Source organism: Platichthys flesus, chromosome 12 (genome assembly GCF_949316205.1).
Source record: "Platichthys flesus chromosome 12, fPlaFle2.1, whole genome shotgun sequence".
In the NCBI taxonomy this organism is placed as follows: Eukaryota; Metazoa; Chordata; class Actinopteri; order Pleuronectiformes; family Pleuronectidae; genus Platichthys; species Platichthys flesus.
In genome coordinates, this window is record NC_084956.1 from 23,294,572 (window position 1) to 23,320,066 (window position 25,495).

At 43.2% G+C, this 25,495-nt stretch overlaps 1 protein-coding gene and 1 long non-coding RNA gene across 2 annotated transcripts in view; both read left to right on the top strand.

Annotated features, from left to right (window-relative positions):
* Positions 1–2,313: 2,313 nt before the first annotated feature.
* Positions 2,314–25,495, top strand: part of ttc27 (tetratricopeptide repeat domain 27) — a 78,873-nt gene continuing 55,691 nt past the window's right edge. Inside the window, exons 1-4 of the mRNA XM_062400784.1 lie at positions 2,314–2,605; positions 17,661–17,847; positions 19,964–20,087; positions 22,473–22,613. Of these exons, the coding sequence (XP_062256768.1) occupies positions 2,512–2,605; positions 17,661–17,847; positions 19,964–20,087; positions 22,473–22,613 (546 nt within the window). The 5' untranslated portion in view covers positions 2,314–2,511. The remainder of the gene's footprint in view (positions 2,606–17,660; positions 17,848–19,963; positions 20,088–22,472; positions 22,614–25,495) is intronic.
* On the top strand, positions 2,622–5,626 carry LOC133966060 (uncharacterized). The gene is made up of 3 exons (XR_009923915.1): positions 2,622–4,284; positions 4,648–4,735; positions 5,315–5,626. It is a non-coding gene; the product is annotated as an uncharacterized LOC133966060 (long non-coding RNA).

Genomic DNA, 25,495 nt, shown 5'->3' on the forward strand with positions numbered 1-25,495 from the left:
GCACCTCGGCACACAAAACACACTGAGAGCCTTTCTCAGTCGTGCCAGGGACGGTGAAACCAATCTGCAAATAGCTCTCGTCATATTTGCGAAGCTTTGGCTTCTTCGCAACTGGCGCATCGGTTGCTGATACGCATCTGTTTGCTGATACAGTGTGTGTGATGTTAATAAAGTTGTAATTGCAACGCCGTGGTCTTGTGAGTGTGTTTGTATGTGTGGATTTGATTGTGTCAGTCCAGCCCCTAGCCTTTCGCCACTGACGGAGCTTTCACGAACCAGTGACAGGTCGTTAGTCGTTTTTTTTCACCTCTGACATCGGTCCCCCCCTGGAGAGTGTCCGCGCCCCCCCAGGGGGCACACTCCCCACTTTGAGAACCACTGGTCTAAACCCAGGTATGGTCTCCCCTCCTGTATCTGGTTGTTCCGGGATAAAAAAACTAAAAAACATCTTTTGTTATTGTTCGTGAAATGGCTTTTTTATTTTTGTTAAAAAAAATTTTGAATATTCTCATGAAGACCTTATTTATCTTTAAAGCCCCGCTGAAATTACACAAATGTGCTTGTTTATTATTATCAAAAAGGCTATTTCAGTTATATTAATAGTGAATATGTAGTAATAACAGTATAGTTCATTGTATTAATCGGTTATAGCCACATACACTTTAACCCTTGTATGGCATTCGTGTTTTGGTCACTCAGCCAATGTTCGCGGGTCTGGTGGACCCACTGCATTATTCGGTCTTTCAATCAATACAGCTACAACAATTTATGTAAAAATACTTAACAGTTGTTTACTTTATCCCAATTACAAGCAATATAAACAGCATATATGGTTAATATTTGTTATTTACCCCTGTTAAATCACATTTATGAAAAAGAGTGCTTTTCGTTTTTTGTGAAAAAATGCAATAAAAAAAAGAAACATCAATTACAATCAAGATATGATTGGAAAAAACGTTTGGCCTGGATTTGGGCCTGACTGCAGATGGATTTTTTTCATAGCTGGCTGATGGTCAATCTCATCCTCTTCTTCAAGCTCACTGTCAGAATCTGAATCTACAGAAACATGATCTTCATATTCTGAAAACTCTTCCCCTTCATTATCTACCAAGGATGTTCTCTCTTCAAAAATCATTTCTAAGGCCCTCTGAGCAGAGAACCTATTTGCCATCTTCAAGGATTGTGATAAGGAGCCCGATTGTCAAAGCTATTTATTTGTTGTATCCCGGCCCCAATTTGCATATCGGGGGCGGGATTTCCTGCAAGATCCTCTGTCTTGCATGAAACATCTATATTTTATATACAACAAGGGCGGGATACAACAAGCCTTAAAAATTATTTTTGAAGAGAGAAAATCTTTGGAAGTCAATGAAGGGAAGAGTAGAGAATATGAAGATCATGTTTCTGTCAATTCAGAGTCTGACAGTGAGTTTGAAGAAGAGGATGAGATTGACCTTCAGCCAGCTACGTAAAAAGTGAATCTGTAGACAGTCCCAAATCCAGGCCAGGCCATCAGCAGCCAACATATGGATGTCAAAAAATTATGAAATTGAATTGTCTTTTTGCCCTTTAGCCACCCCGCATGGCTACCAATTCAATAAGGATGCAACCAGGGCAGACACGGATAGCAGTGACTCGTGCAGGACATCAAGACTTCTTAGCTTTTCATTACGAAAATCATTCTGGATTGCACTAATTTGGAGGGACAGCGTGTTTTCGTAAAAAGCTGGAATGAGATGGACGAAACCCATTTATTTCCATACTTTGAGGTTCTTATCCTTGCCGGAGTTTTCAAGTCCAAAGGGGAATCAACAGAATCCCTGTGAGATGCAGGAACTGGCAGAGAACTTTAACGTAAAATGTGCAGGAATGTGGGAGCAGAGGTGCTTGAAATGTACAATTTAACACTTTACGTAATCCTGGGTCCAGTGGACCCGAACACCTCATATGTAATGTAAATGTGTAGGGGGGGTGTACAGTGTACAGTCACTGAAAATATGTTATTTTATATGTTCATCACAGAAAATGAGCCAAGGCCAATGAGTCTCAGGTTGAAAAAAATATTTATCGCATCATTTTTCTTTTAGCAAACATTGAAAACGGGTCCCACAGACCCGAACACCATACAAGGGTTAAGTGAATTGATCTGTGCTTTGTCGTGAATAATGTTCACTAGGAATATATCCATATGATGTAATGCTAAGTAGAAGGCAGCAGTGTTGACTCGCTCTTATCGCCGCACTACACAGTCTGATCGACAGCCGAAGATCTGCGCCTCATCACCGTGCGAGCCGTCATCAATCCTCCCACAATGCATTGCGCATCTGTCATGGCTGCTTACTGATACCACTTGCGCCACATGGGTGGACATAAACATTTTGTCTGAGACCGAGAAAACGCCGACTTATCACAGCGCCACAGCGAGGATCCGGTAGAGTCCCGAAAGAAGGCAGTAGCGCGGACTGGACGTGAGCAGGAGTCGGTGCTGATCGTCGGTGCTGATCGTCGGTGATGCCGCTGGACGTGGAGATCCCCGTCCTCCGGGGCTTTCTGACAGCCAGCGAGGAGACATCGGGATGGAAGCAGAGAGTTTACGGGACTGCAGGTTAGGAGCCGGTCTTTATTCCTGCCACTGTCTCTATTCCTTCCACTGTCTCTATTCCTTCCACTGTCTGTATTCCATTCGGACTGGGGGGTATAATGTGTTAGAAATCGCTGCTCGGAGGACTGACTTTCATACGCTGCGATGGATCGACACCGATTCATTTGTCACCGATAGCGAAAAGTGAGATGCCAGTGTCACCAGAACCACAATTCAAACTCCTCCTCTCTCTTCATCAACTCTCAACCCGCCGCCGGCGCTGTGCTCTGCCGCGTGTCCGCGTCCTGCCACACTCTGTTAGAACTCCGGCAGAAGACCTTCTGTCAACACCTTCAACACCTTCAACCTTCAGTTGAAGGTGTTGTGAGCGGCTCTGATTCCCTGTTCAGCGAGCCCAGAGGTGGAGAGACAGCTGCAACCCAGACGGAGCTTTATGGAGCTGAAGTCACGACTGTGACAGATTGTTGTTTGCCCTCGTGCTGAACAGCAGTTGTGGTGTTTGTTTAGAGAAACACAAACACCACAACATGTGACGTGTACTGAGAGACGTCAGTGTGGAGGTTGAGCTGCTCTCACTGTGTCTGCCCATGTGTTTCCCATTCGTTTCCCATGTGTTAGCATTGGATACGCGTGTCATTAGTGGGTGTCAGAGGAGAGATGGAGGAAACACTCCAACTGCTTTCAGACAAGACATGCACCGGAGCAATTCAGGAGATTCTCCTGCAGGGGCCGTATGTGAGGACCCAAATGTCAGGGTGAGGGTCTCAGGACTATCTCTGGTGTTTCTTCTGCCAGCTTACAAGTACTGCTGCAATCCATTAAAGGTTCAGTATATAGAGTCTAGTGACATCTAGTGGGAAAGTTGCATGTTGCAGCTGAATACCCCTCACTTGACCCTCAACTTCAAAACATGCAAGAGAACCTGTGGAAGCTTTCAGTTGTCCTATAAACTCCGATGATGTTTAGTGTTTCCAGTCTAGGCTCCGTAAAGAGAACAAGCTCCAGATGTAAATATAAACTGGGGCTACATCGTAGCACTAACGGGCCCGAGCACAGGCAATTCCAAGTCTGTTGCGGTCGGGGAAGAGAGAACGTTCGATGACCAAGCGCTTGTCTCCACATTGCCTGCGTTTGCCCTGTGCTGCAAGGATGATCGCTCCACTTCTTTTGGCCAGCTGCTGGTGCTGAACTAGAGTTAAGTAACCTTCAAACTATACAACATAACCTATTGCTTTATCTATCATCATATGCTTACATGCCTCAAGTTTTTTGTAATATGTAATTGTTATAAAAGTTACCGTTTATTTATCACGTCTAATGAACAGATTGAACAAGTTAACTCCACAGTCTTGTTTTGGTTGTGACTATATTTTTTTAATAAGTTACTATCAATACGCTACACGTGTACGTTTCATGTGATAGTAACTATGTTTCACCAATATTCTGATACAGGATGGTATATCCGCCATTACTATTTTCACATCGTTTATTTAGTCTGTCATGGAGTTGTAGAGTGAATTAGACAGTATAGATAAGATTATAATGTCCACACATCAGTGTTGTAAACACTTCTCCAATTAATTATACAATTATGTTTTCACACTGAGGGAAGTGGAGAGACTTGATGTGGACTGTTATCAACAGCTCTGTGGGAGATCATCACCTTGAATATTACAGATGAGGTAGAAAGACATTTTATCTATGTGTACAATGTTGTATTTCTTTCTCACTTTTTATCAAAAGCGATTTAAAGTATGTGCATTTAACCATTAGGATACAAACCCAGACCCTAGTACATCGGTTCTAGCTGAAATATGTGGTGCTTCATAAACAACACAAAACATTCATAACAGTACGCTTCTGCTCCTCATTAATGCTGCTCCTGATGTCCCCAGCAGCAACATGGTGGAGATCTGCAGCTTCATGCTGGTCAAAAGATTAAGATTAAGATCCATTTATTCGTCCCAAACACATGCACAGACATGCAAAGGCACACTCATGCAGGTAGGGAAATTTAACCTCTGCTTTTTACCCATCTGCTGCAGGACACACAGAGCAGTGAGCGACCATGTACGGCGCTTGTGGAGCAGATGTTGGGGGAGTGACGTGCCTTGCTCATGGGCACTAGAGAGGGTAGGGAGACTCTTGGATTTTTGGACAGATCAAACCAGGTTCGACTTTTGTTGTCTCTCCATGGAGTCGAACCAAAGACGAACCAGAGACCTTCTCTGCCCATAGTCCAAGTTTCTGCCACTCGACCACCGCCTCTCCTCATGCATCATCAAACTAGTAATCTACACATCACTCCATGCGTTGCTCCCTTAACTACAGATGGCCTGCGAATGTCATGGAGTTTTACAGTGAATTAGACAGTTTAGGTATGATTTTAATCTCCACACATCAGTGTTGTAAACAGTTTTCAAATTAATTATAGAATTATGTTTTCACACAGAGAAGTGGAAAGACTTGATACGGACTGTTATCAATAGGTCTGTGGGAGATTATCACCTTGAATAGTACTGATGAGGTAGAAAGACATTTTATCTATTTGTACAATGTTGTATTTCTTTCAGTACTTTTATCAGAAGGGACTTAAAATATGTACATTTAACCATGAGGATACAAACCAAGACCAACGGTTCTATCTGAAATCTGTTGTGCTTTATACACAACACAAAACATTCTTTAACAGTGCGTTTTTTCTCTTCATAGATGAAGAACTGCAGCACCTGATGTCCTCAGCAGCAACATGGTGGACATCTGATTTGATACACTTTAGATAAGAACCCAGTGTTTTATATTTCTGCTTTGCCATAAGAGACAGAACATGGTCATCACAGCTGTTTCCTTCAGGCTTGTCCGTCCCTAATAAAATGATAGGAAACATGAAAGTGATCGTCATTATGTAGAGGAAGAGTTACATATGAACAAAGTGTGTATTCTTATGTTCTGTGGATATTCAACTATGTATTTGAATATGCTTTTGGATTAAAACGTGCACTACCATGACAATGAATGTTTAGTATGGAGCTATTTCACATTAAAAGTATTTCATTATAATTTAATACATTATGTATTATGTGCAATACTTTGATTGTTTTTAAGTTATGAAATCAGGTCTGTACCTGGAGTCAGTGTTCAGTCTGGTTGGATTCAAGTTGTGTGTCAAGTTGGACCTTCTAGAGGAACATAAAACCAATACACAGATATGTAAAGTCATACATGGGCCAGGTTAAGTAATTAACAGACTTTTACATGGTAAAAATAAAATATTAATTCAAAGTTAATCAGATCATAATCATTTCAGATTAGGAAATAGGTAGTGCATATACGCCTACAACTCTGTATGACACTGTTTGTTCTTGTAAAGTTGCAATGCTATGACTTACTCATATTTAACAAAAGAATTCAGTGAAGTCTGTCTGAGATTAACGATTTAAATACTGAAGGTGGGAGACACGGTTATTTTTCACTGTAACACGTGACAGGACATCAACACCGTGACTCTGAATAAAGAGCTTTAAAAGACGTAGTGCTCCTTTGAACAGCTGCTCTTACAATGTGTAGCAAGTGCTAAATCTCCATTAGTATAATAGTAACAAATATCACCCTTTACATAATTGAACATCTCATCATCTCATTTTCATCCGCTTATCCGGGGTCGGGTTGCGGGGGGAGCAGCTCAAGCAGGGGGCCCCAGACTTCCCTTTCCCGGGCCACATTGACCAACTCTGACGGGGGGATCCCGAGGCGTTCCCAGGCCAGTGTTGAGATATAATCTCTCCACCTAGTCCTGGGTCTTCCCCGAGGTCTCCTCCCCACTGGACGTGCCTGAAACACCTCCCAAGGAAGGCGCCCAGTGGGCATCCTTACCAGATGCCCGAACCACCTCAGCTGACTCCTTTCTAAGTAAAGGAGCAGCGGCTCTAATCCGAGTTCCTCACGGATGGCTGAGCTTCTCACCCTATCCCTAAGGGAGACGCCAGCCACCCTTCTGAGAAAACTCATCTCGGCCGCTTGTACCCGTGATCTCGTCCTTTCGGTCATCACCCAGCCCTCATGACCATAGGTGAGGATAGGAACGAAGATCGACCGGTAGATCGAGAGCTTTGCCTTGCGGCTCAGCTCTCTTTTCGTTACAACGGTGCGGTAAAGCGAACGCAATACCGCCCCCGCTGCTCCGATTCTCCGGCCAATCTCACGCTCCATAGTACCCTCACTCGCGAACAAGACCCCAAGGTACTTGAACTCCTTCACTTGGGCTAAGGACTCATTTCCTACCCGGAGTAAGCAATCCATCGGTTTCCTGCTAAGAGTCATGGCCTCAGATTTAGCGGTGCTGATCCTCATCCCAGCCGCTTCACACTCGGCCGCCAGCCGATCCAGTGAGTGCTGAAGGTCACAAGCCGATGATCCAATGAGGACCACGTCATCTGCAAAAAGCAGTGACGAGATCCTCAGACCACCGAACTGCAACCCCTCCCCACCACGACTACGCCTCGATATCCTGTCCATGTATATCACAAACAGGATTGGTGACAAGGCGCAGCCCTGGCGGAGACCAGCATCCACTGAGAACGAAACTGACTGGCCGCCGAGGACGCGAACACAGCTCTCGCTTTGGGAGTACAGGGATTGGATGGCCCTGAGGATAGACCCCCTTACCCCATACTCCCGCAGCACCTCCCACAGTTTCTCCCGGGGGACCCGGTCATACGCCTTCTCCAGATCCACAAAACACATGTAGACCGGATGGGCATACTCCCAGGCCCCCTCCAGGATCCTTGCGAGAGTGAAGAGCTGGTCCTTAGTTCCACGTCCGGGGCGAAAACCGCATTGTTCCTCTTCAATCTGAGGTTCGACGATCGGCCGAACCCTCCTTTCCAGCACCTTGGAGTAGACTTTACCAGGGAGGCTGAGAAGTGTGATGCCCCGGTAATTGGCACACACTCTCTGGTCCCCCTTTTTGAACAGGGGAACCACCACCCCGGTTTGCCACTCCTTTGGCACTGTACCCGACTCCCACGCGATGTTGAATAGGCGTGTCAACCATGACAGCCCCTCAACACCCAGAGCCTTTAGCATTTCTGGCCGGATCTCATCAATCCCTGGGGCCTTGCCACTGCGGAGATGTTTGACCACCTCAGTGACCTCCACCAGGGAAATTGACGATGAAACACCATCAACCTCGAGCTCTGCCTCCAACATAGAGGGCGTGTTATACGGATTCAGGAATTCCTCAAAGTGTTCCTTCCAACGTCCGACAACCTCCTCAGTTGAGGTCAACAGAGTCCCATCCTTACTGTACACACCTTGGATGGTTCCCCGTTTCCCCCTCCTGAGGTGCCGGATAGTCTTCCAGAAACACTTTGGTGCCGACCGAAAGTCCTTCTCCATGGCCTCTCCGAACTTCTCCCACACCCGCTGCTTAGCCTCCGACACGGCAGCAGCTGCAGCCCTTCGGGCCTGTCGGTACCCTGCAACCGAGTCAGGAGTCCTCCAGGATATCATATCCCGGAAGGCCTCCTTCTTCAATCGGACGGCTTCCCTGACCACCGGTGTCCACCACGGTGTCCGAGGGTTACTGCCCCTTGAGGAGCCTAAGACCCTGAGGCCACAGCTAGCCGCCGCAGCTTCAGCAATGGAGGCTTTGAACACCGCCCACTCCGGCTCAATGCCCCCAACCTCCACAGGAATGCCAGAAAAACTCCGCCGGAGGTGTGAGTTGAAGATACCTAGGACGGGGGCCTCCTCCAGGCGTTCCCAGTTCACCCGCACTACTCGTTTGGGCTTACCAGGTCTATCCGGAAATTTCCCCCACTCCCTGATCCAACTCCCAACCAGATGGTGGTCGGTTGACAGTTCCGCCCCTCTCTTTACCCGAGTGTCCAAAACATGCGGCCTCAGATCAGATGACACGATCACAAAATCGATCATTGATCTTCGGCCTAGGGTACTCTGGTACCAGGTACACTTATGAGCACCCTTATGTTCGAACATGGTGTTTGTTATGGATAATCCATGGCTAGCACAGAAGTCCAATAACAAACGACCGCTCAGGTTCAGATCAGGGAGGCCGTTCCTCCCCACCACGCCTCTCCAGGTGTCTCCATCGTTGCCCACGTGGGCGTTGAAGTCACCCAGCAGAAGTACGGAGTCCCCTACTGGAGCCCCATACAGGACTCCATTCAGGGTCTCCAAGAAGGCCGAGTACTCTGAACTGCTGTTTGGTGCATACGCACAAACAACAGTCAGAGTTTTCCCCCCTACAACCCTTAGGCGCAGGGAGGCGACCCTCTCGTCTACCGGGGTAAACTCCAACACCGCGGCGCTCAGCCGGGGATTTATGAGTATCCCCACACCCGCCCGGCGCCTCACGCCCTTGGCAACTCCGGAGAAGAATAAAGTCCAACCCTTATCCAGGAGTACGGTACCAGAGCTGAGACTGTGCGTGGAGGTAAGCCCCACCAGATCTAACTGATAGCGCTCCACCTCCCTCACAAGCTCCGGTTCCTTTCCCCACAGCGAGGTGACGTTCCACGTCCCCAGAGCCAGCTTCTGCCGCCCGGGTCTGGTCCGTCGAGACCCCTGACCTTCGCTGCCACCCATGTGGCTGCGCACCCGACCCCAACGGGTCTTCCCACAGGTGGTGGGCCCATGAGATGAAGAGAGGGGGGGTGCCACGTAGTTTGTTCGGGCTATGCCCGACCGGGCTCCGTGGCAAACCCGGCCACCAGACGCTCGCCATCGAGCCCTCCGTCTGGGCCTAGCTCCAGACGGGGGCCCCGGGCTTCCTCCGGGCTGGGTCCCATCTCCTCTTTTATCGATATTCATTATATTCATAATTGAACATATATTTTCCATGTGAACCCCTTTGACACAGTTCAATTCAGGAGCAAAATATAACTTATACAGTATTTTTTAGAGCTAGTATTAGTAAACAGATCAAACAAATGCAGTACAACACATCACACGTGCACCAGCATGCAGTCTCAATGTCGCTACGGAATTGACTCTGCAAAGTCAGTCCACAGTCTCTTTTGCTTATCATCACAGTCAGTCAGTCAGTCAGTCAGTCAGAAGTGTCCGTTTAACTTAAGTAGAAGTTGAGAGATGCTTCGTTGGAGCTAGCAGGAGCTAGCTCATAGCCAGTGCTGCTGTTGAGAGCGGCAGAGTTCACACAGGAAAAGACACGACGGGAGAGGGGAAAAAAGCTTTGAGAGCGTCCCACACTCTAACCTGCTGAGCGAACAACGTCCACAGTGCCTCAGACGCCGTCCTCTCATCCAGACTCGCCAACCGTCCTCCGGTTCTTCGTGATCCACAGCTCCGCAGCTTGTGACGTTGTAACTTTTTTCAAAGTCTCATGATGAGTTCACTTGCAGCTGTGTTAAATGGAACTTCGTTTGTCATGGCGAGTTGAAGAAGTCTGCTGCAAAGCTATGAATAATCCGCATGATGAAAACTCACAGCAATGTTATGCCTACATTATCAATATATTGAGACCCATGTGACACAGTTTGACATGGTTTAGCAAAGTGAATGAGGAGAAATACATCCAAGTGTGAGACGTAACAAACCGAAAGCGGTCTCATGATGCGTTCATGGTAACTCTGTTAAAATGGGTTTCATTTGTCATGGTGAGCTGATGAACTTTGATGCCACGCCATTAACAATCCGCATGATGAAAAGTCACAGTAATGTTATGCCTACATTATCAATATCTTGAGACCAATTTGACACAGTTTGACATGGTTTAGCAAAGTGGCTGGGGGGAAATACATCAAAGAGTAAGATGACCAAAACAAGACATTTCCTGATGCCACCAGGGGGCGCTTTCCTTTTAAGTCATGATTTCTAGGTAGATGTCTTCCGGTCGCGACTCTTGTCTTATATGTGTAGTTTGGAGTCGATTGGACAAAATATGTCTAATTTACAGAAGCTCGCTTATATTGGCGTTTAGTCGAACTTTGAGACCTCACCACGGACACACGGTATGATGAAAAGTTTAAATATTGATAACTTTAGATCTTCATCTTGTTTTGTAGAGTCTCATCTAATTTTTAAGTTGATCTGATGAAAGCTGTCTGAGTAGTACATAAAAACATAACACGTACCAAAAACAAGACATTTCCTGTTGCCACCAGGGGGCGCTGTGATTGTAAGTCACAATTTCTGCACCGATGTCTTCTGGTGGCGACTCTTGTCGTATGTGTCTAGTTTGGACTCAATTGGACAAAATATGTCTGAAATATGGAAGCTTGTGTTTTGATGGCATTTCATCAAACTTTAACGCCACACCACGGTCAGACGGTTTTGCTAAAACGTAATCCTTCAATAACTTTAGATCTCCAGTTTGTTGTGATGACGATCGTCTAAATTTGAAGTTGAGTCTGATGAAAGCTGTACGACAAGTACATCAAAGAAAAAATATGGAATATGACCAAAATGGCCACTAAAGTCAAACTGGCGGGCTTCCTGTTGCGTTATTCATAATGCACTGATGGACTTTTTTGTGCATCTTGTCATGATACACATTAGTCTGTTTTTTTGAAGGATCGTTGAATGCTAAATGAGGGGCTTTTCCGTAGGTGGCGCTCTTGAGCCATTTTGCCACGCCCTTTTCAAAATACTCCAGAATACGTAATTTTACGCCGCCTTCGAATTTGCTGCAAACTCCTACAACTTTTTGAGCACATTAAAGCCCTCAAAAAGCCAATGAGTTTAAACAGAGAAAAATAATAATAATAATAATAATCATTTCAATTTCAATAGGGCCTCCCACCGATTTCGGTGCTCGGGCCCTAATAATTATAATCATTTCAATTTCAATAGGGCCTCCCACCGATTTCGGTGCTCGGGCCCTAATAATAATAATCATTTCAATTTCAATAGGGCCTCCCACCGATTTCGGTGCTCGGGCCCTAATAATCATTTCAATTTCAATAGGGCCTCCCACCGATTTCGGTGCTCGGGCCCTAATAATAATCATTTCAATTTCAATAGGGCCTCCCACCGATTTCGGTGGTTTCGGTGCTCTGGCCCTAATAATAATAATAATCATTTCAATTTCAATAGGGCCTCCCACCGATTTCGGTGCTCGGGCCCTAATAATAATAATCATTTCAATTTCAATAGGGCCTCCCACCGATTTCGGTGCTCGGGCCCTAATAATCATGTCAATTTCAATAGGGCCTCTCACCATTCTGTGCTCGGGCCCTAATAATCATTTCAATTTCAATAGGGCCTCCCACCGATTTCGGTGCTCGGGCCCTAAATAATAATCATTTCAATTTCAATAGGGCCTCCCACCGATTTTGGTGCTCGGGCCCTAATAATCATTCAATTTCAATAGGGCCTCCCACCGATTTCGGTGCTCGGGCCCTAATTATTTAAATATGAAGGCCCCATTCTAAGGTAAAAAAAACAGCAATTCAAACTATTTAGATCGGACTATTTTATATTCAATTTCTGCCAATCGATCCCGTTCAGCTTAATCTTACACTGGACCTTTGAACTTCGGAGCTCGGAATTTGTGACCTCAGAGTCGGAAGTTGCAACTAGAACGCCCCCTTGAGTCGGAATTTCAAGTCGGAAGGTCAGCTGGCCGTTTCGTATGTCAACAGTAGTGAAAGCTGTGATTTTTACTGTTTATTAGAACTTCTGTCATTAAATATGTCGTACACATAGTACTGAGCAATACCTGTTTGTGGAAGTGATATTACAGCGTTAATATGCGTGCAATGCCGCATTTTGCGATATAATGAGCTTATTTCTGCTAACAAGGGCTAGCTGGCTAATGTAATCATTGTTCCTGTGCAACTGGAACGCTATCAACTCTGGTCATTTCGGTGTGAAATGACCCATTCCGACGGAAATGGGTCTGAGCCTCCATTTCGGTCAGAATGGGAGGTGTAATGAAACGTGACAAAAAAACTCCAGGGAATGTCTGATTAGCCCATGTTAGAAAGCACTGTAAGAGAGTACACCTTTTAACAACGATTTTTTTAAATATAGAAAAAAAGAAAACATATCTCCGGATGAAAAAGAGTAGCCACACACTTAGAAAGCACCAATTATAATGTCGAGACACCGGTGTGTGTGTGTGTGAGATACAAACAAGAACCTTAGATTTCAACAGTGGAATTAACACATAACATCCAGCGTCTGCCTGCTACTCCACCCCTCACCTGGACACTCTGGAGATTACTTTGATGTTGTCAGAGTCTGGACTGTGTGTGAAAGGCAAACTATGGAGAAACTCCGGAACCCATCGGCTGGACCGAAGGGATCTCCGGAGTTCATGCACTGAACTCCGGAGATCCCTTCGGACTTTCTCTGAGTCAAATTGGGATCCCTGAAGGAGGATTTGATTCTCTGGAGGAGACGACAAAGGACAACAGCCTTGAGTACTAGTCGCTGATGCCCATTTTGTCCTTGCCAACAGCTGAAATGCAGTTAAATTGTGTATTTTATAAATATACAACAATTCCTTCGAGCATGTTTTGTGATCATTGTACTTCTGATTTATGTCTTCAGGAGTGTTAAATATAGATTGGGATTATTTTGGATATGGAGCTAAAAGGCTAATCTGAATGGAGTTTTACAGACGTTGTTTAAGAGGAGACTTGTTTGCAAAGCTACAAAAAAAAAGATAATTCTGATTTGTGTTCGTCATGTGACCTTTGACTTGTTCTTACTTGTGGTCCCTCAAGATGAGTCCAGGTTGCTAACCCTGACGACACCAGGATGGGCCCAGTCCACCTGCTTTTCCTAGCTACTTTACGTATTTTGATCTGCTGTTACATTTAGAGCAATTGTGTGAATGCTTGTTAGTTGTCCCCTAAATCCCAGTCCCCTGTAATACTCTGATAATAATGGGTGGAAATGGGGTTCTTGTCTTTCATAGACCAGTGCGTTTGTGTGCTAGGACTTGGACGACACGTTAATGTAATCGACATCATCGATTTCATTATGTTTTAATTTGATATATTATTAAAATTGTTAGATTAATCGAAAAATGAATCGTTATATTAACCGATTACTCAAAAAAAAGATTGTTATATTAATTGATAAATAATGAATCGATAGGTGCAGCCCTACTGTGTGTTTGTGTAAGGTTGCACATTTTATTTTCAGGGCTCTAAACTTATTTTTCCTTTTTAAATGATTGGCTGTCAGCTGCTTCTTCTTTGAAACACAACTGGAATACTCAATGGATTAATTCACGTATTTAATAATCTGTGACACTGCTTACTAACGATCCATCATGCAGCCGAGGTATTTCAAGGTTTTTTAAGTAAAAAATACTCTATATCTGTTTCTCAATTCCCTGGCAACAAGTGAATCGTGAATTATTGTAGTAATGTCGCATAAACATAGCTGGTAACCTTTGCTTCTACCAAGAAGTGCATTTCTGTGTACAGAGAAGAAGCCTCTAAAATGTCACCTTGATGATCACCGGGCAATAAAACTAAGAGTTAAAGCCAGAATAATGAAACTTATTCAGGTGTAATGTCTCCTGTACACATGGAAGAAATGGCCGGTCTGAGATGCACCTGAGTCGTCATCTCGATCCCTGTTGTTGCGTAGCCCGGTCGGCGTTTGCCTTATAATGTGCAGCTCATTGGCTGAACCTTTATGAATTATGGACTAATTTGAGGGCCTCTGCCTTGCTTTTCATAATTTTTTCCATTTCATGTGCAGGCTTGAAGGGTAGCTGAAAGGCCATTAGACATGTGGCCATAGCTCAGGTTTAGATTGTCTCCCTCATAAAGCCTGAGCCTTCCTCTTCTCCTTGTCCGCTCTCTCATCTTATTGCTAGTGTGGCCGCCCCAGGGTTTCATTAGATCAGCAGTGTGATGAATATCTCCACGGCTCCTTTACAACCCCATTTGCACAGCCATTACTTATTAAAGCAGAGGGTACATTTAAGGGATCATGTGATTAATCTGAAGGTTTGACTGAGTGGGCCGAAACTCTGCCTTGGTGTGAGCATGCTGAGACCCTATTGGTACTATGGACTCAACGTGGGCACAGTAGAGATGCACAGATCATCTCTGACGTCATCTTAATCTGCACGAATGCTTGACTCATCCACCCATCACCAACCTGAAGGAATCATTTCTTTCAAATTTAGAGACCTGCACCTGCATGAACATTCCAAAAATAAATTGGCATCCAAACCTTGAATAAGTGCTCACTCAGATCTCCTCCGCCTCCTCTGGCTAAATTCTAGTGTGGAAACTTCTAGTGATCACATTTATCTCGAGTTAGATTCTATACTCTGAGCGGTGGATTATATAAAGAAATTCACAATGGGTTGTGTCTGACTAAAACACATTGAAAAAGGAAGAATAACAATATTTTTTTATAAGAACCCATTGATATAATTTTTCTTCTTAGCCCTTATAGATGCCACATGGTAAATATGTCCTTCAGGACATGTCCATCCCTAACAATAATAAAAAGTTCCATAAAAATATGACATTATTGTAGAGCTGGTTGTTATTCATAAAGTGTTTTGTAAATTGTGTGTTATAGTTATATTAGTATTCAACTCAATATTTAAATGTGGTTCTGAATTGAACAGTTGGCTATCAGGACATTGGCCTTTTGCATCAGGGGAGCCTTAAATGTCCTAGTTAGTATTCACCTAAATCAGTGGCAGACCTGTCCCTGGTTAGTGAAAGCTCCCTTAGTGGCGAAATGCTAGGGGCTGGACTGACACAAACAAATCAAATACTGTTTCGTTCCTGAATATATTTTGGGGGTTTTGCTTCTCCGTGTGTTGTCAGCAACAAATCAAAGAAAGTACAATAATATTTTAACATCTATAAATATAGATTGGTATTTGTCAGATTGTTGTTGTTCATTGTACATTGAACTGGGCCAATTCTAAAATACAGAAAAAGAAGCTCCTTTCTCATGCTAAGCCAATTAAATCTGTTCTGTTACGATTTAGGCTCCGGTAGATGTTAACCAGCTGCCTGTGTAACAATTCTGCAGCCTGATGATGAATATTGGTTGTGGCACAGAAGAGAGTAAACACAGCCACAATCAAGGTGTTATAAACATGTAGAAATGAAAGACAGGACCAAGATAACAATGGCTTGGCACTTGGGTCTATTTATTTCGATCCATTTATATGTAAGGGGTTTTTATGGAGGACCATACATGACATAAGTAAAAATAAATAAATAAATAAATGTATAAATAAATACAGAAATAAATAAATAAATGAATAAATAAAAATGGAAATAAATATATAAATACAGAAATAAATAAATAAATATGTTAATACCAAAAGAAATGTCAAAAGAAATGTCTTAAATATATTTTAACATTTATTTTTTCCCTGATACATTTCCTTTGCATTTGCAGTGTCCTTATGCTAATGAGAAAGGCGGGCCTAACCGCAGTCTCATGCAGGATTGGTCACAGGAGTGTAATGATCCAGCCCTACTACTTCTGCCTTTCAATGCTGGTGTCCAGTAGCTGTTTGCAGCGTTGAGCCAGTTCACACTTAAAATGAACTAGTTCAAGTTCAGAGGGTTAGTTAAGGTTATTTTTTATTGGGATGATTTAGGTGTCAGTAGTCCTGACTGTGAGCGTCACGTCTCGTGTTGTACTGAGCACAAGGAGCGAGCCGAGAGGAGGAGGAGGAAACAGAAACTCCAGCTCGGTACAAACCACCTGCAGCCTCTGCTCTGATCATGAAGCCGCTGATCTCTGAGCAGATGTGACCAGAGAAGCTCTGTGTTTCCACTGTTTCCACTGTTCCACAGAGTCACTAACTGGCTGCTTCACGGTGAAGAGATCAAGTCTCAGTCACTGCCCGTGTCTCTGAGCGAGTGTGTGACGGAGCGCAGGGGCTGTGTGTGTGTGTGTAGTTCAGTTGACCAATCCTGCTCGAGACTGAGGTTAAGCCCGCCTTTCTCATTAGCATAAGGACACTGAAATGTGGAAATAAATAAATGTGGAAATAAATAAAAGTTGCAATAAAAGTGGAAATAAATAAATAAATGTGGAAATAAGTTTAAGACATTGATTTATTTAATTCTGCATTTATTTCCATATTTATTTATTTATTTCCACATTTATTCCAACTTTTATTTTTCGATTTCAGTGTCCTTATGCGAATGAGAAAGGCGGGCCTAACCTCAGTCTCGAGCAGGATTGGTCAACTGAGCTACACACACACACAGCCCCTGCGCTGTGCCACACACTCGCTCAGAGACACAGGCAGTAACTGAGACTTGAGCTCTTCACCGTGAAGCAGCCAGTTAGTGACTCTGTGGAACAGTGGAAACAGTGGAAACACAGAGCTTCTCTGGTCACATCTGCTCAGAGATCAGCGGCTTCATGATCAGAGCAGAGGCTGCAGGTGGTTTGTACCGAGCTGGAGTTTCTGTTTCCTCCTCCTCCTCTCGGCTCGCTCCTTGTGCTCAGTACAACACGAGACGTGACGCTCACAGTCAGGACTACTGACACCTAAATCATCCCAATAAAAAATAACCTTAACTAACCCTCTGAACTTGAACTAGTTCATTTTAAGTGTGAACTGGCTCAACGCTGCAAACAGCTACTGGACACCAGCATTGAAAGGCAGAAGTAGTAGGGCTGGATCATTACACTCCTGTGACCAATCCTGCATGAGACTGCGGTTAGGCCTGCCTTTCTCATTAGCATAAGGACACTGCAAATGCAAAGGAAATGTATCAGGGAAAAAATAAATGTTAAAATATATTTAAGACATTTCTTTTGACATTTCTTTTGGTATTAACATATTTATTTATTTCTGTATTTATTTATTTATTTCCATTTTTATTTATTCATTTATTTATTTATTTCTGTATTTATTTATACATTTATTTATTTATTTATTTTTACTTATGTCATGTATGGTCCTCCATAGGTTTTATGTTTAATTTTCAGGTGAGTGTGCAAAAAGAAGTTTCCCTGATGTTAATGACATTGTTCCAATGTGGTCACAGGAACTAAACTAAATGAGTAACCACTGTAGAGAAAGCTAATGCTACCGAACTTCCTGTTCCAGATGCAGGCTCTCTGCTGGAGTCCTTAATGGAGGGAGACTTCGAGGCGGTTCTGCTGAGCCCCCAGGTGTTGGATTTGCTTGGCGAAGATGGCAATTGCAACGAAGGGGAGGACATTGAGGCCTATCTGGAGAGACGGGTCCTTCTGTACCTGACTGGTGGCACCAATGATGATGACCAGACTAACAGGTAAGCAGGACATCAGTCATCAAATTGGGGCTGGGTGATATCTCGCTGGAGTGAACGCCGCTCAAGTTCATCATTTGAAAACTGATTGGTTCAGTTCAGCGTTCACAAAGAATATGTACAATCTGTCAATAACCCTCACTGAACTCTTGTCAACTTATGCTCTCTGAGTCTCTTCCCTCAGCAGCTGATACACAAACACTCACACAGGAGTTTTCTAGATGGGCGGGGGAGTGAGCTGCCTGCTGTGAGAGGGGCAGGAGACAATTTGCCGCTGAGCCATAAAAACGTCCTTCAAAACTCTATTTTAAAGATCTATTGAATGCAGCACACGCTTCACGTTGAATTTCAACCCTGCACTGTGCATTTCTCCATCACATGTACAGATAATTCCCAGCATCCTGCACACTACAGCAGGCCTCAATAGCCCTGCTGTAGTGTGCAGGACTAGTCAGGTAAGTTCCGATGATATTACTGGGGGAAATATATTACCATGCTGATTGAGGATTGTTCATCTGTTCAGCTAGCCTATTTCTATTCATTTATCCATCAATTGTAAAATATTTTGTCCGGCTATATTGTTTGGCTAACTATTTATATCAATGGCAATGCATTCGTTTTTTTTTACAATCTTTTATCTCATCTTATTCTACAGAACAATGCCACGTGCACTATCTCATGTGATGAGACATTTCATCCCAGCCAATGTAGAAGGAAAGGCTGTGTACATTTACAAATACTTTGCAAAGACCTATGTTAAGAATGACACAAAGATGCAGAATTATATAGCCAACTGCCAAAGTTTCCTCAGGGCTCAAATCAGCCTATGACAAACAAAATGTTTATATTTATGTCTTTATATGACAAGGTAAATACATTAAGTATAAATTACCCACAACATTTCCAGTTTATTCCCGTATATTCCTGTATATACCCATGGCAAGGTTCCAACTTTGAATATTCCCGTAATTTTGCAACCCTTACCTTACCAAACGCTATTATCCAATTGTACATGATGAGGACACAAAGACAGCCACACTAGAGGAAACTCTTTTGACTCATTATAAATCACAAGGTTTACTCAATGTTCATTGCCGCTGCAAAACTATTAGCACCATCAATTCAGTATCAGGGCAGAGGCGTGTTATATAGGCCTGGTCACCTTTTATGGTATCCTGTCAGAGTATTCTCCCTCCCCAGCTGTCCTGCGCTCACTCTACTCTTTAATAATAAAACAAAAACAACACTAATCACAAGTTATTAGGGTGACTAAAGATGTACTAGCATGGTAAGAACTGGATTAAATGGCAGAAATTATCCTCGGGAAACTTTTGTAATTTGGTCCATCTCCCATCAGCTAACCCATCTGAGCAAGTATAAGGCTTCAGTTTTGGGAGCTATCATGTCATTTATTCTTATATACAGTCATTGACACCCTCTTAATCCAGTCTTTGAATTTAGGTGGACCTTTTCAACGATACAGGTTACTATCGTTTGTGTAAAAGAGCAGTAAGTGAATTTGAACAACTTTGATTGTAAAAACTGAATAAAAGTCACTGACGTTATTTATGCTTATAAAATAACTTATTTTGATTTCAGTCTAATTCTGGTAATAATGGTGATAAGAAGGTAAATATGAACATATTATTGGGTGAGTTACGGAGGTGGGCCCACTCATTATAATCTCCAAATTGCTCTGCTGAGGTGTGTTGGAGTATTTTGAGCATAGCACAGAGTTGTACTTGAGTGTTCTCTTCCTATTTTCACTGGCTCCATGCGTCTGTCATGAATTATTAATTTTTAATAAGGAAAGCTTGAAACCTCCCATCTTACTCTGCGGCGAGGTCTGTCTGCGAATGACTGTTGTCAAGTGCTGTGCTTATTGCTCCTTCTTTTCTTTCATCATACTACCTTTTCCCCTTTTTTCATCCCCTTGCTTTATATTTTCTCAACCTCAAATAAAATCCTACTTGCAGCTAGAAAAGAGACAGGGCCTTTCTAGAAACTTATTTGAGCTAATGTTTTTTGTAAATTCTGAAAACCTGAAAATACCCTAATCTCTTCTCTCCTGCGTTTCTGTCCACTAAATCCAATGTTTTTCTTGTCCCTCCTGCTGCAGGGAGCTGACAGTGATGGCGCTGGCTGTAGCTTGCCTCCATACGTTTGCTCAAAGTAACTGGACCGGTCCTCCGGTGTCCACCCATATCAACGATCTGCTGCCCCCGGCCCTGCTCTCCTCCCAGGTAGGAAACCCCCTCATTAGTCTCTCCTGCTTTTGTGTCATCTATAATTAAGTGTCTCGGCTATTCAACCTCTCTAGCTTCTGTTTTCCAGTGAAAAAGCTCTGATAAACCTACTCTTAGACTACCTGGCCAACATGGTGGAGTATTAGCAACTACATAGCCAGTGTGGTGGAGACCAAACCCGGGCTAAAGAAGAGTGTACATTGTAATTAAAATCCAAACACAACCCCCAATGCATGCTTATGTAGCTCTGTGTCTGCAAAATGTTTCAGTTAACAACAGTAAAGCAAATATCAACTTAAAGCTGCAAAAGATAGGATGGCAAGAAAAACAGTTGATTGTTGAGTCGCACACAACAGATGACACAAGGCCATTACCTTCAGTTACAATGGTCCAGTCGCAGGTAAGAAAATGCATTTTTACAGACTACAATTAGTTACCGTGAACAAATCTCAATTAAAGACTGAGCAACAAATAGTATTAAGGCTTAATGTAGAGACTGTTTACTACTAAAGCTAAACAAAGGTCGTGTTAGCAGATAGGTCCAACATCAGCACTTATTCCCTTTTAACCAAAGAAAAGCTTTTCTTAATTTCAAAGACTAATAACAATCTTTTGTTTTGAAAGAAAACAGCCCAATGTTTATTCAATCTATAGCATTGTGACCAACATTTATAACAATTTTGCAATTGCGCAATGGAAGTAAAAATGGTTTGTGCCAGTTCATCAAAATGCTCATTGCCATAGATACATATCTTATAATAGATTTAGTTTGTTATTCTGTCAAGTTGTGTTAGTTTACACTTGTTAAGTATATTATACTGACAGGGCAGTGTAGACTCAGGAGACCCTGATGTCCCTGAACAGCAGCCATTTACTAAAGGGTGAGGAAGAAGGTGAGCCATGGCTCATGTACGAGTTGGCTGATGCCCTTAGTTGAAGCTCTCTGGATAGCATATGAAAAAGTATTTCAACATATAGTCTGTCCTTACATTTCATATTCATGATTATTATCAATATTTCTTCATAAAAGAATCCTGATCTACTGTTTTCCAATGCCAGAATTCAATCTTTGAGCCTCCATGAATGTCAGGAGCTTTTGTGAAGGTGACTGCTGAGGGACCCCAATCTCATTATTGATGGGATTGCCAGTGCTCCTCCTTCAGGTCCTCCAATCAACTGGAGTGGTGTGTCTACATGAAGTGCAGGGAAATGCCAGCTGATGAGGAAAGTGGAACTGTTGTAGCCAGCCAACAACACACTGCCTTTCCCTGCTACCTCATGGAGAGGTCCTTCGTCTGGTTTGGATCTGGATTGATGTTCAGGCTCAGAAAGACTATAGACTATCTGCTATGCTTCTTGCTGGCAGTTTGTTGTGTGCCAGTATGGTGTGTGGAAGATGAGAGACTGATACCCTGCCCCCGACCACCACTTTGTGGGAGTTTACCGCTCCTAGGCTTTGATCTACCCCTAAATATGGTTCGTGATTAGTAAATATTTCAGTGACGTGCTTTAAGATAGTTGTTTTGTTCTGTGTTGTAATATGTAATTGATACTTTACAATTGTACTGTATTTTTAGGACTCATTTATATTTAGTTTTCTTGCTAGTTATTAGTTGATGCTGCTGCTTTGTAAAAAATAAATCTGTTGAACAATGAAAAATTGTCTTCTGTTCATATGAGAAGCCAGTGTCAATATTCTAATGGAACTTCTTTTTCTTAAGTCAGCTGTTCATATTGGCTGCATGTTAGAGTTTTGATTTCAGTTGTTGAGTTTTAACAGCCACATCTCAGATGCTCCAGGCTCTTGCATTTTGTATTTGTATGAAGGTTGCTATAAAACCAATTTAGTCCATACAATGGTCATGTAATTTCTAGAAAAAATAATCAGTGTGTGATCTATGATGGTATCATTGGATTTGACCATAATCATAATTAATCTATTTGTAATTAACAAAATGGACTTCCAAAATAAGCATTTTATTCAGGCTGCAAACCTTATCCCACCCAACGTGAGAATAGTTAAATCCCAGATTTGAGAGTGTGCACACCATATTCACTCAATGGTCCTAGAAAGGTGATTAGTCACTGTATGTTTTCATTGCTTCTGAGCTGGACTGCTAGTTTTTTACCTGTATTAAGAAAGCAGTTTTTTTAAGATACATAAACTCTTCTAGAAAGGTTCATGTTGTGATTATACCACTGGGTTCACTGGGATACGATGACTAATACATTTGAATGGTGAAAACTTGAAGAGTTGAATATTATTACAGCCATCCTTCCCTGCCAGGGGCTTCAGTCATTCAATCTAAGTGCTTGTTTCTCCAACTGGCCTGAATCTCAGACCACATTTATCAGTCTTATTTGTATATTTTTCACTTGCAGCCCAAAACCCTGGTAGATGCTATCCACTCCAGCCTGCTCCTGGATGGGGAGTCGGTGTACACCCTGGTGGCTAACCCCCTCCTCCTCCTGCTGGCCGGCATTATTCTCACCAGGTGCTCCTCCAAGATGGACAGCCTTGAGGTAAGACTCTTTTTCTGCAATAAACACCTTCTTGTAGAATCATTTTAGTACAATGCTTTAATGGTTTAATTAGGCTCCTATAAAGACCATTTTACCATTCAAAATACTTCAAGGATCTCAAAATGCTGGGGCTCACTTTAGTTTTTAAAACCACAGAAAGTAATCTTGATAGGTCATACAGTTACCAGTGTGCATTGGCGTTTCACCAGTCCAGCCCAGCTCAAGGACTCTTGGCTGGCGGCTGTTAGCAAGGCTGAATAGTGCAAAGTATCAGGTCTACCTTCCGTTTTACAGAACATACATAAGACCTTAAGTGTCAGATCAAAGTTTATCTTCGAGAAGGAATCATAACATATGGAGAGACATCTGAAGCAGTCGACTTTCGGATACTGCTCCTCTAAACGTGACCATGGATGTAGTGTTGCATGTCTTGGTGTATTTACATCTCTAAAAACAGGAGCCAATTTTCAAGTAAGAATCATTTTGATGAACTGACACAAATTTACAATGTTGTAGTTAAGGGTTAGGGTTAGGGTTAACCCTCACCTATAACTGATGATCAGGTGAGAAGCCAACTCAAGAAGATCAAGGCAAGGAAGGCCCCGGGCCCGGATGGTATCAGCCCAAGACTGCTCAAGGACTGTGCTGACCAGCTCTGTGGTGTGATCAGGCTTTTGTTCAATCTAAGCCTGAGCCTGGAGAAAGTCCCAGCCCTGTGGAAGACCTCCTGTGTGGTCCCGGTGCCGAAGACGCCGCGCCCCAAGGAGCCAAACCACTTCAGGCCAGTTGCCTTGACTTCTCACTTGATGAAGACTATGGAGAGGATTATCCTGAGACACCTACGACTACTGGTGGGCACACAGCTGGACCCCCTGCAGTTTTCTTACCAGCCTGGGATTGGGGTGGACGACTCAGTTACCTACCTGCTGCATAGATCCCTGCTACACCTGGAGGACAGCAGAAACACTGAGGGTCATGTTTTTTGACTTCTCAAGTGCATTCAACTCCATCCAGCCTTCACTGCTTAAAGTGAAGATGGAGAACGTGGGAGTGGACCAACACCTGGCTGCATGGACAATGAACTATCTCACCAAGAGACCACAGTATGTGAGGCTCCATCACTGTGTGTCTGACGTGGTGCTCTGCAGCACAGGTGCCCCTCAGGGTACGGTGCTCTCCCCTTTCCTCTTCACCCTCTACACCTCCGACTTCACCCACAACACCACACACTGCCACATCCAGAAGTTCTCTGATGACACAGCCATCGTTGGATGTGTTCCTGAGGGAAATGACCTGGAGTACAGGGCGGTCATCACAGACTTCGTCAGCTGGAGTGAGCTGAACCAGCTTCAGCTGAACACCAGCAAGACGAAGGAGATGATCGTGAACTTCCGGAAAAAAGCATCTAACTTAACACAAGTGAACATCCAGGGATTGGACATAGAGGTGGTGAAGAACTACAAATTCCTGGGTGTTCACCTCAACAACAAACTGGACTGGTCGGACAACACACATGCCCTCTATAAGAAGGGCCAGAGCCGCCTTCATCTGCTGAGGAGGCTGAGGTCTTTCGGAGTGTGCAGGGCTCTCCTCAGCACTTTTTATGACTCTGTGGTGGCCTCAGGACTCCATTGAGGAAGTGGGGGACAGAAGGATGTTAGCCAAGCTGGCGTCCATCATGGGCAACACCTCTCACCCCCTGCATGACATTGTGGGGTTCCAGAGCAGCTCCTTCAGCAGCAGACTGTTACACCCACGGTGTAAGAAGGAGAGGTTCCGCAGGTCCTTCATCCCGGCTGCAGTCAGGCTCTACAACACCAGCACCACCTGATAATGTTGTAGTCCCTGTCTATTATCTTTTTCTCCACTAAACCTCTCACATCATAATATTCAACACTTAACATCTATATTTATATCATGGTCACTTAAAATGGTTACATTGCAATATTCATATTTCCAGTATGCTATCTTGTAGTATTATTTATATTATGGTCACTTACTTTCTAATTATTTTTAATTATTTTCTGTATCATGGTCACTACTGTTTCATATTTTCTATTTTCATTACAATAACACTTAACATCATTCCACTTTATCCCCAGCACCTGCTTTTTGTACAGTGTCTGTTTTTGCAGGTTGTTTGTTTTCATAATCCTATTATGTGTAGTTTTAGAAGTGTACTTATTGTGATCTCTTTCTTTTTTTTTTACAGTGCTTCGACACTGTTACTTTAATTCTGTTTTTCTATTACTGCTGTAACAAGTGAATTTCCCCATTGTGTGGATAAATAAAGAAATCTAATCTAATCTAATCTAAAGAACAAACTTGAAGAAAGACGTTGCACTCTGAACTGGGACAGAAGTTGCGGGATGACACACCCACTGATGTTGCAGCTGAAGCCATAGAGCATTATAGCATTATCGTGTCTTACTAAGTCAAGCAGACTGGTTGCTGGAAGGCATGTTGTTTATTTAATAAGCTCAGTTTCGTGGTTCATTCTTCACATTTACTCTCTTTTTTTTTTTTTTAATCCAATAGTCTTATCTGAACCTTTATGTAGATAAGTACAAGCAAAATAAATCATAAGTATCGACCATCACTCTCTGGCCTCAGCTCCCATAAGTCATCGCCTCTTAAACACTACTTCACATGAGACAGAGTGTAATTGTTGTGCTAATTGCAGGTTCCTAAGAGCATCAGCTGTCAAACAGCTTCTCTGATATCACGTGTTGGGACGTGTACACATAAGTATAACAATGGTATTGACCCCTTTTTCTGCTGTAAAGTGATTTAGTGTTAATTTTCTCTTTAAATGCTAATTTAATGCCACCAAGCCCGCTACCAGTTTCTCCAGGTAGGATTTGAACACATGTACAGGATAT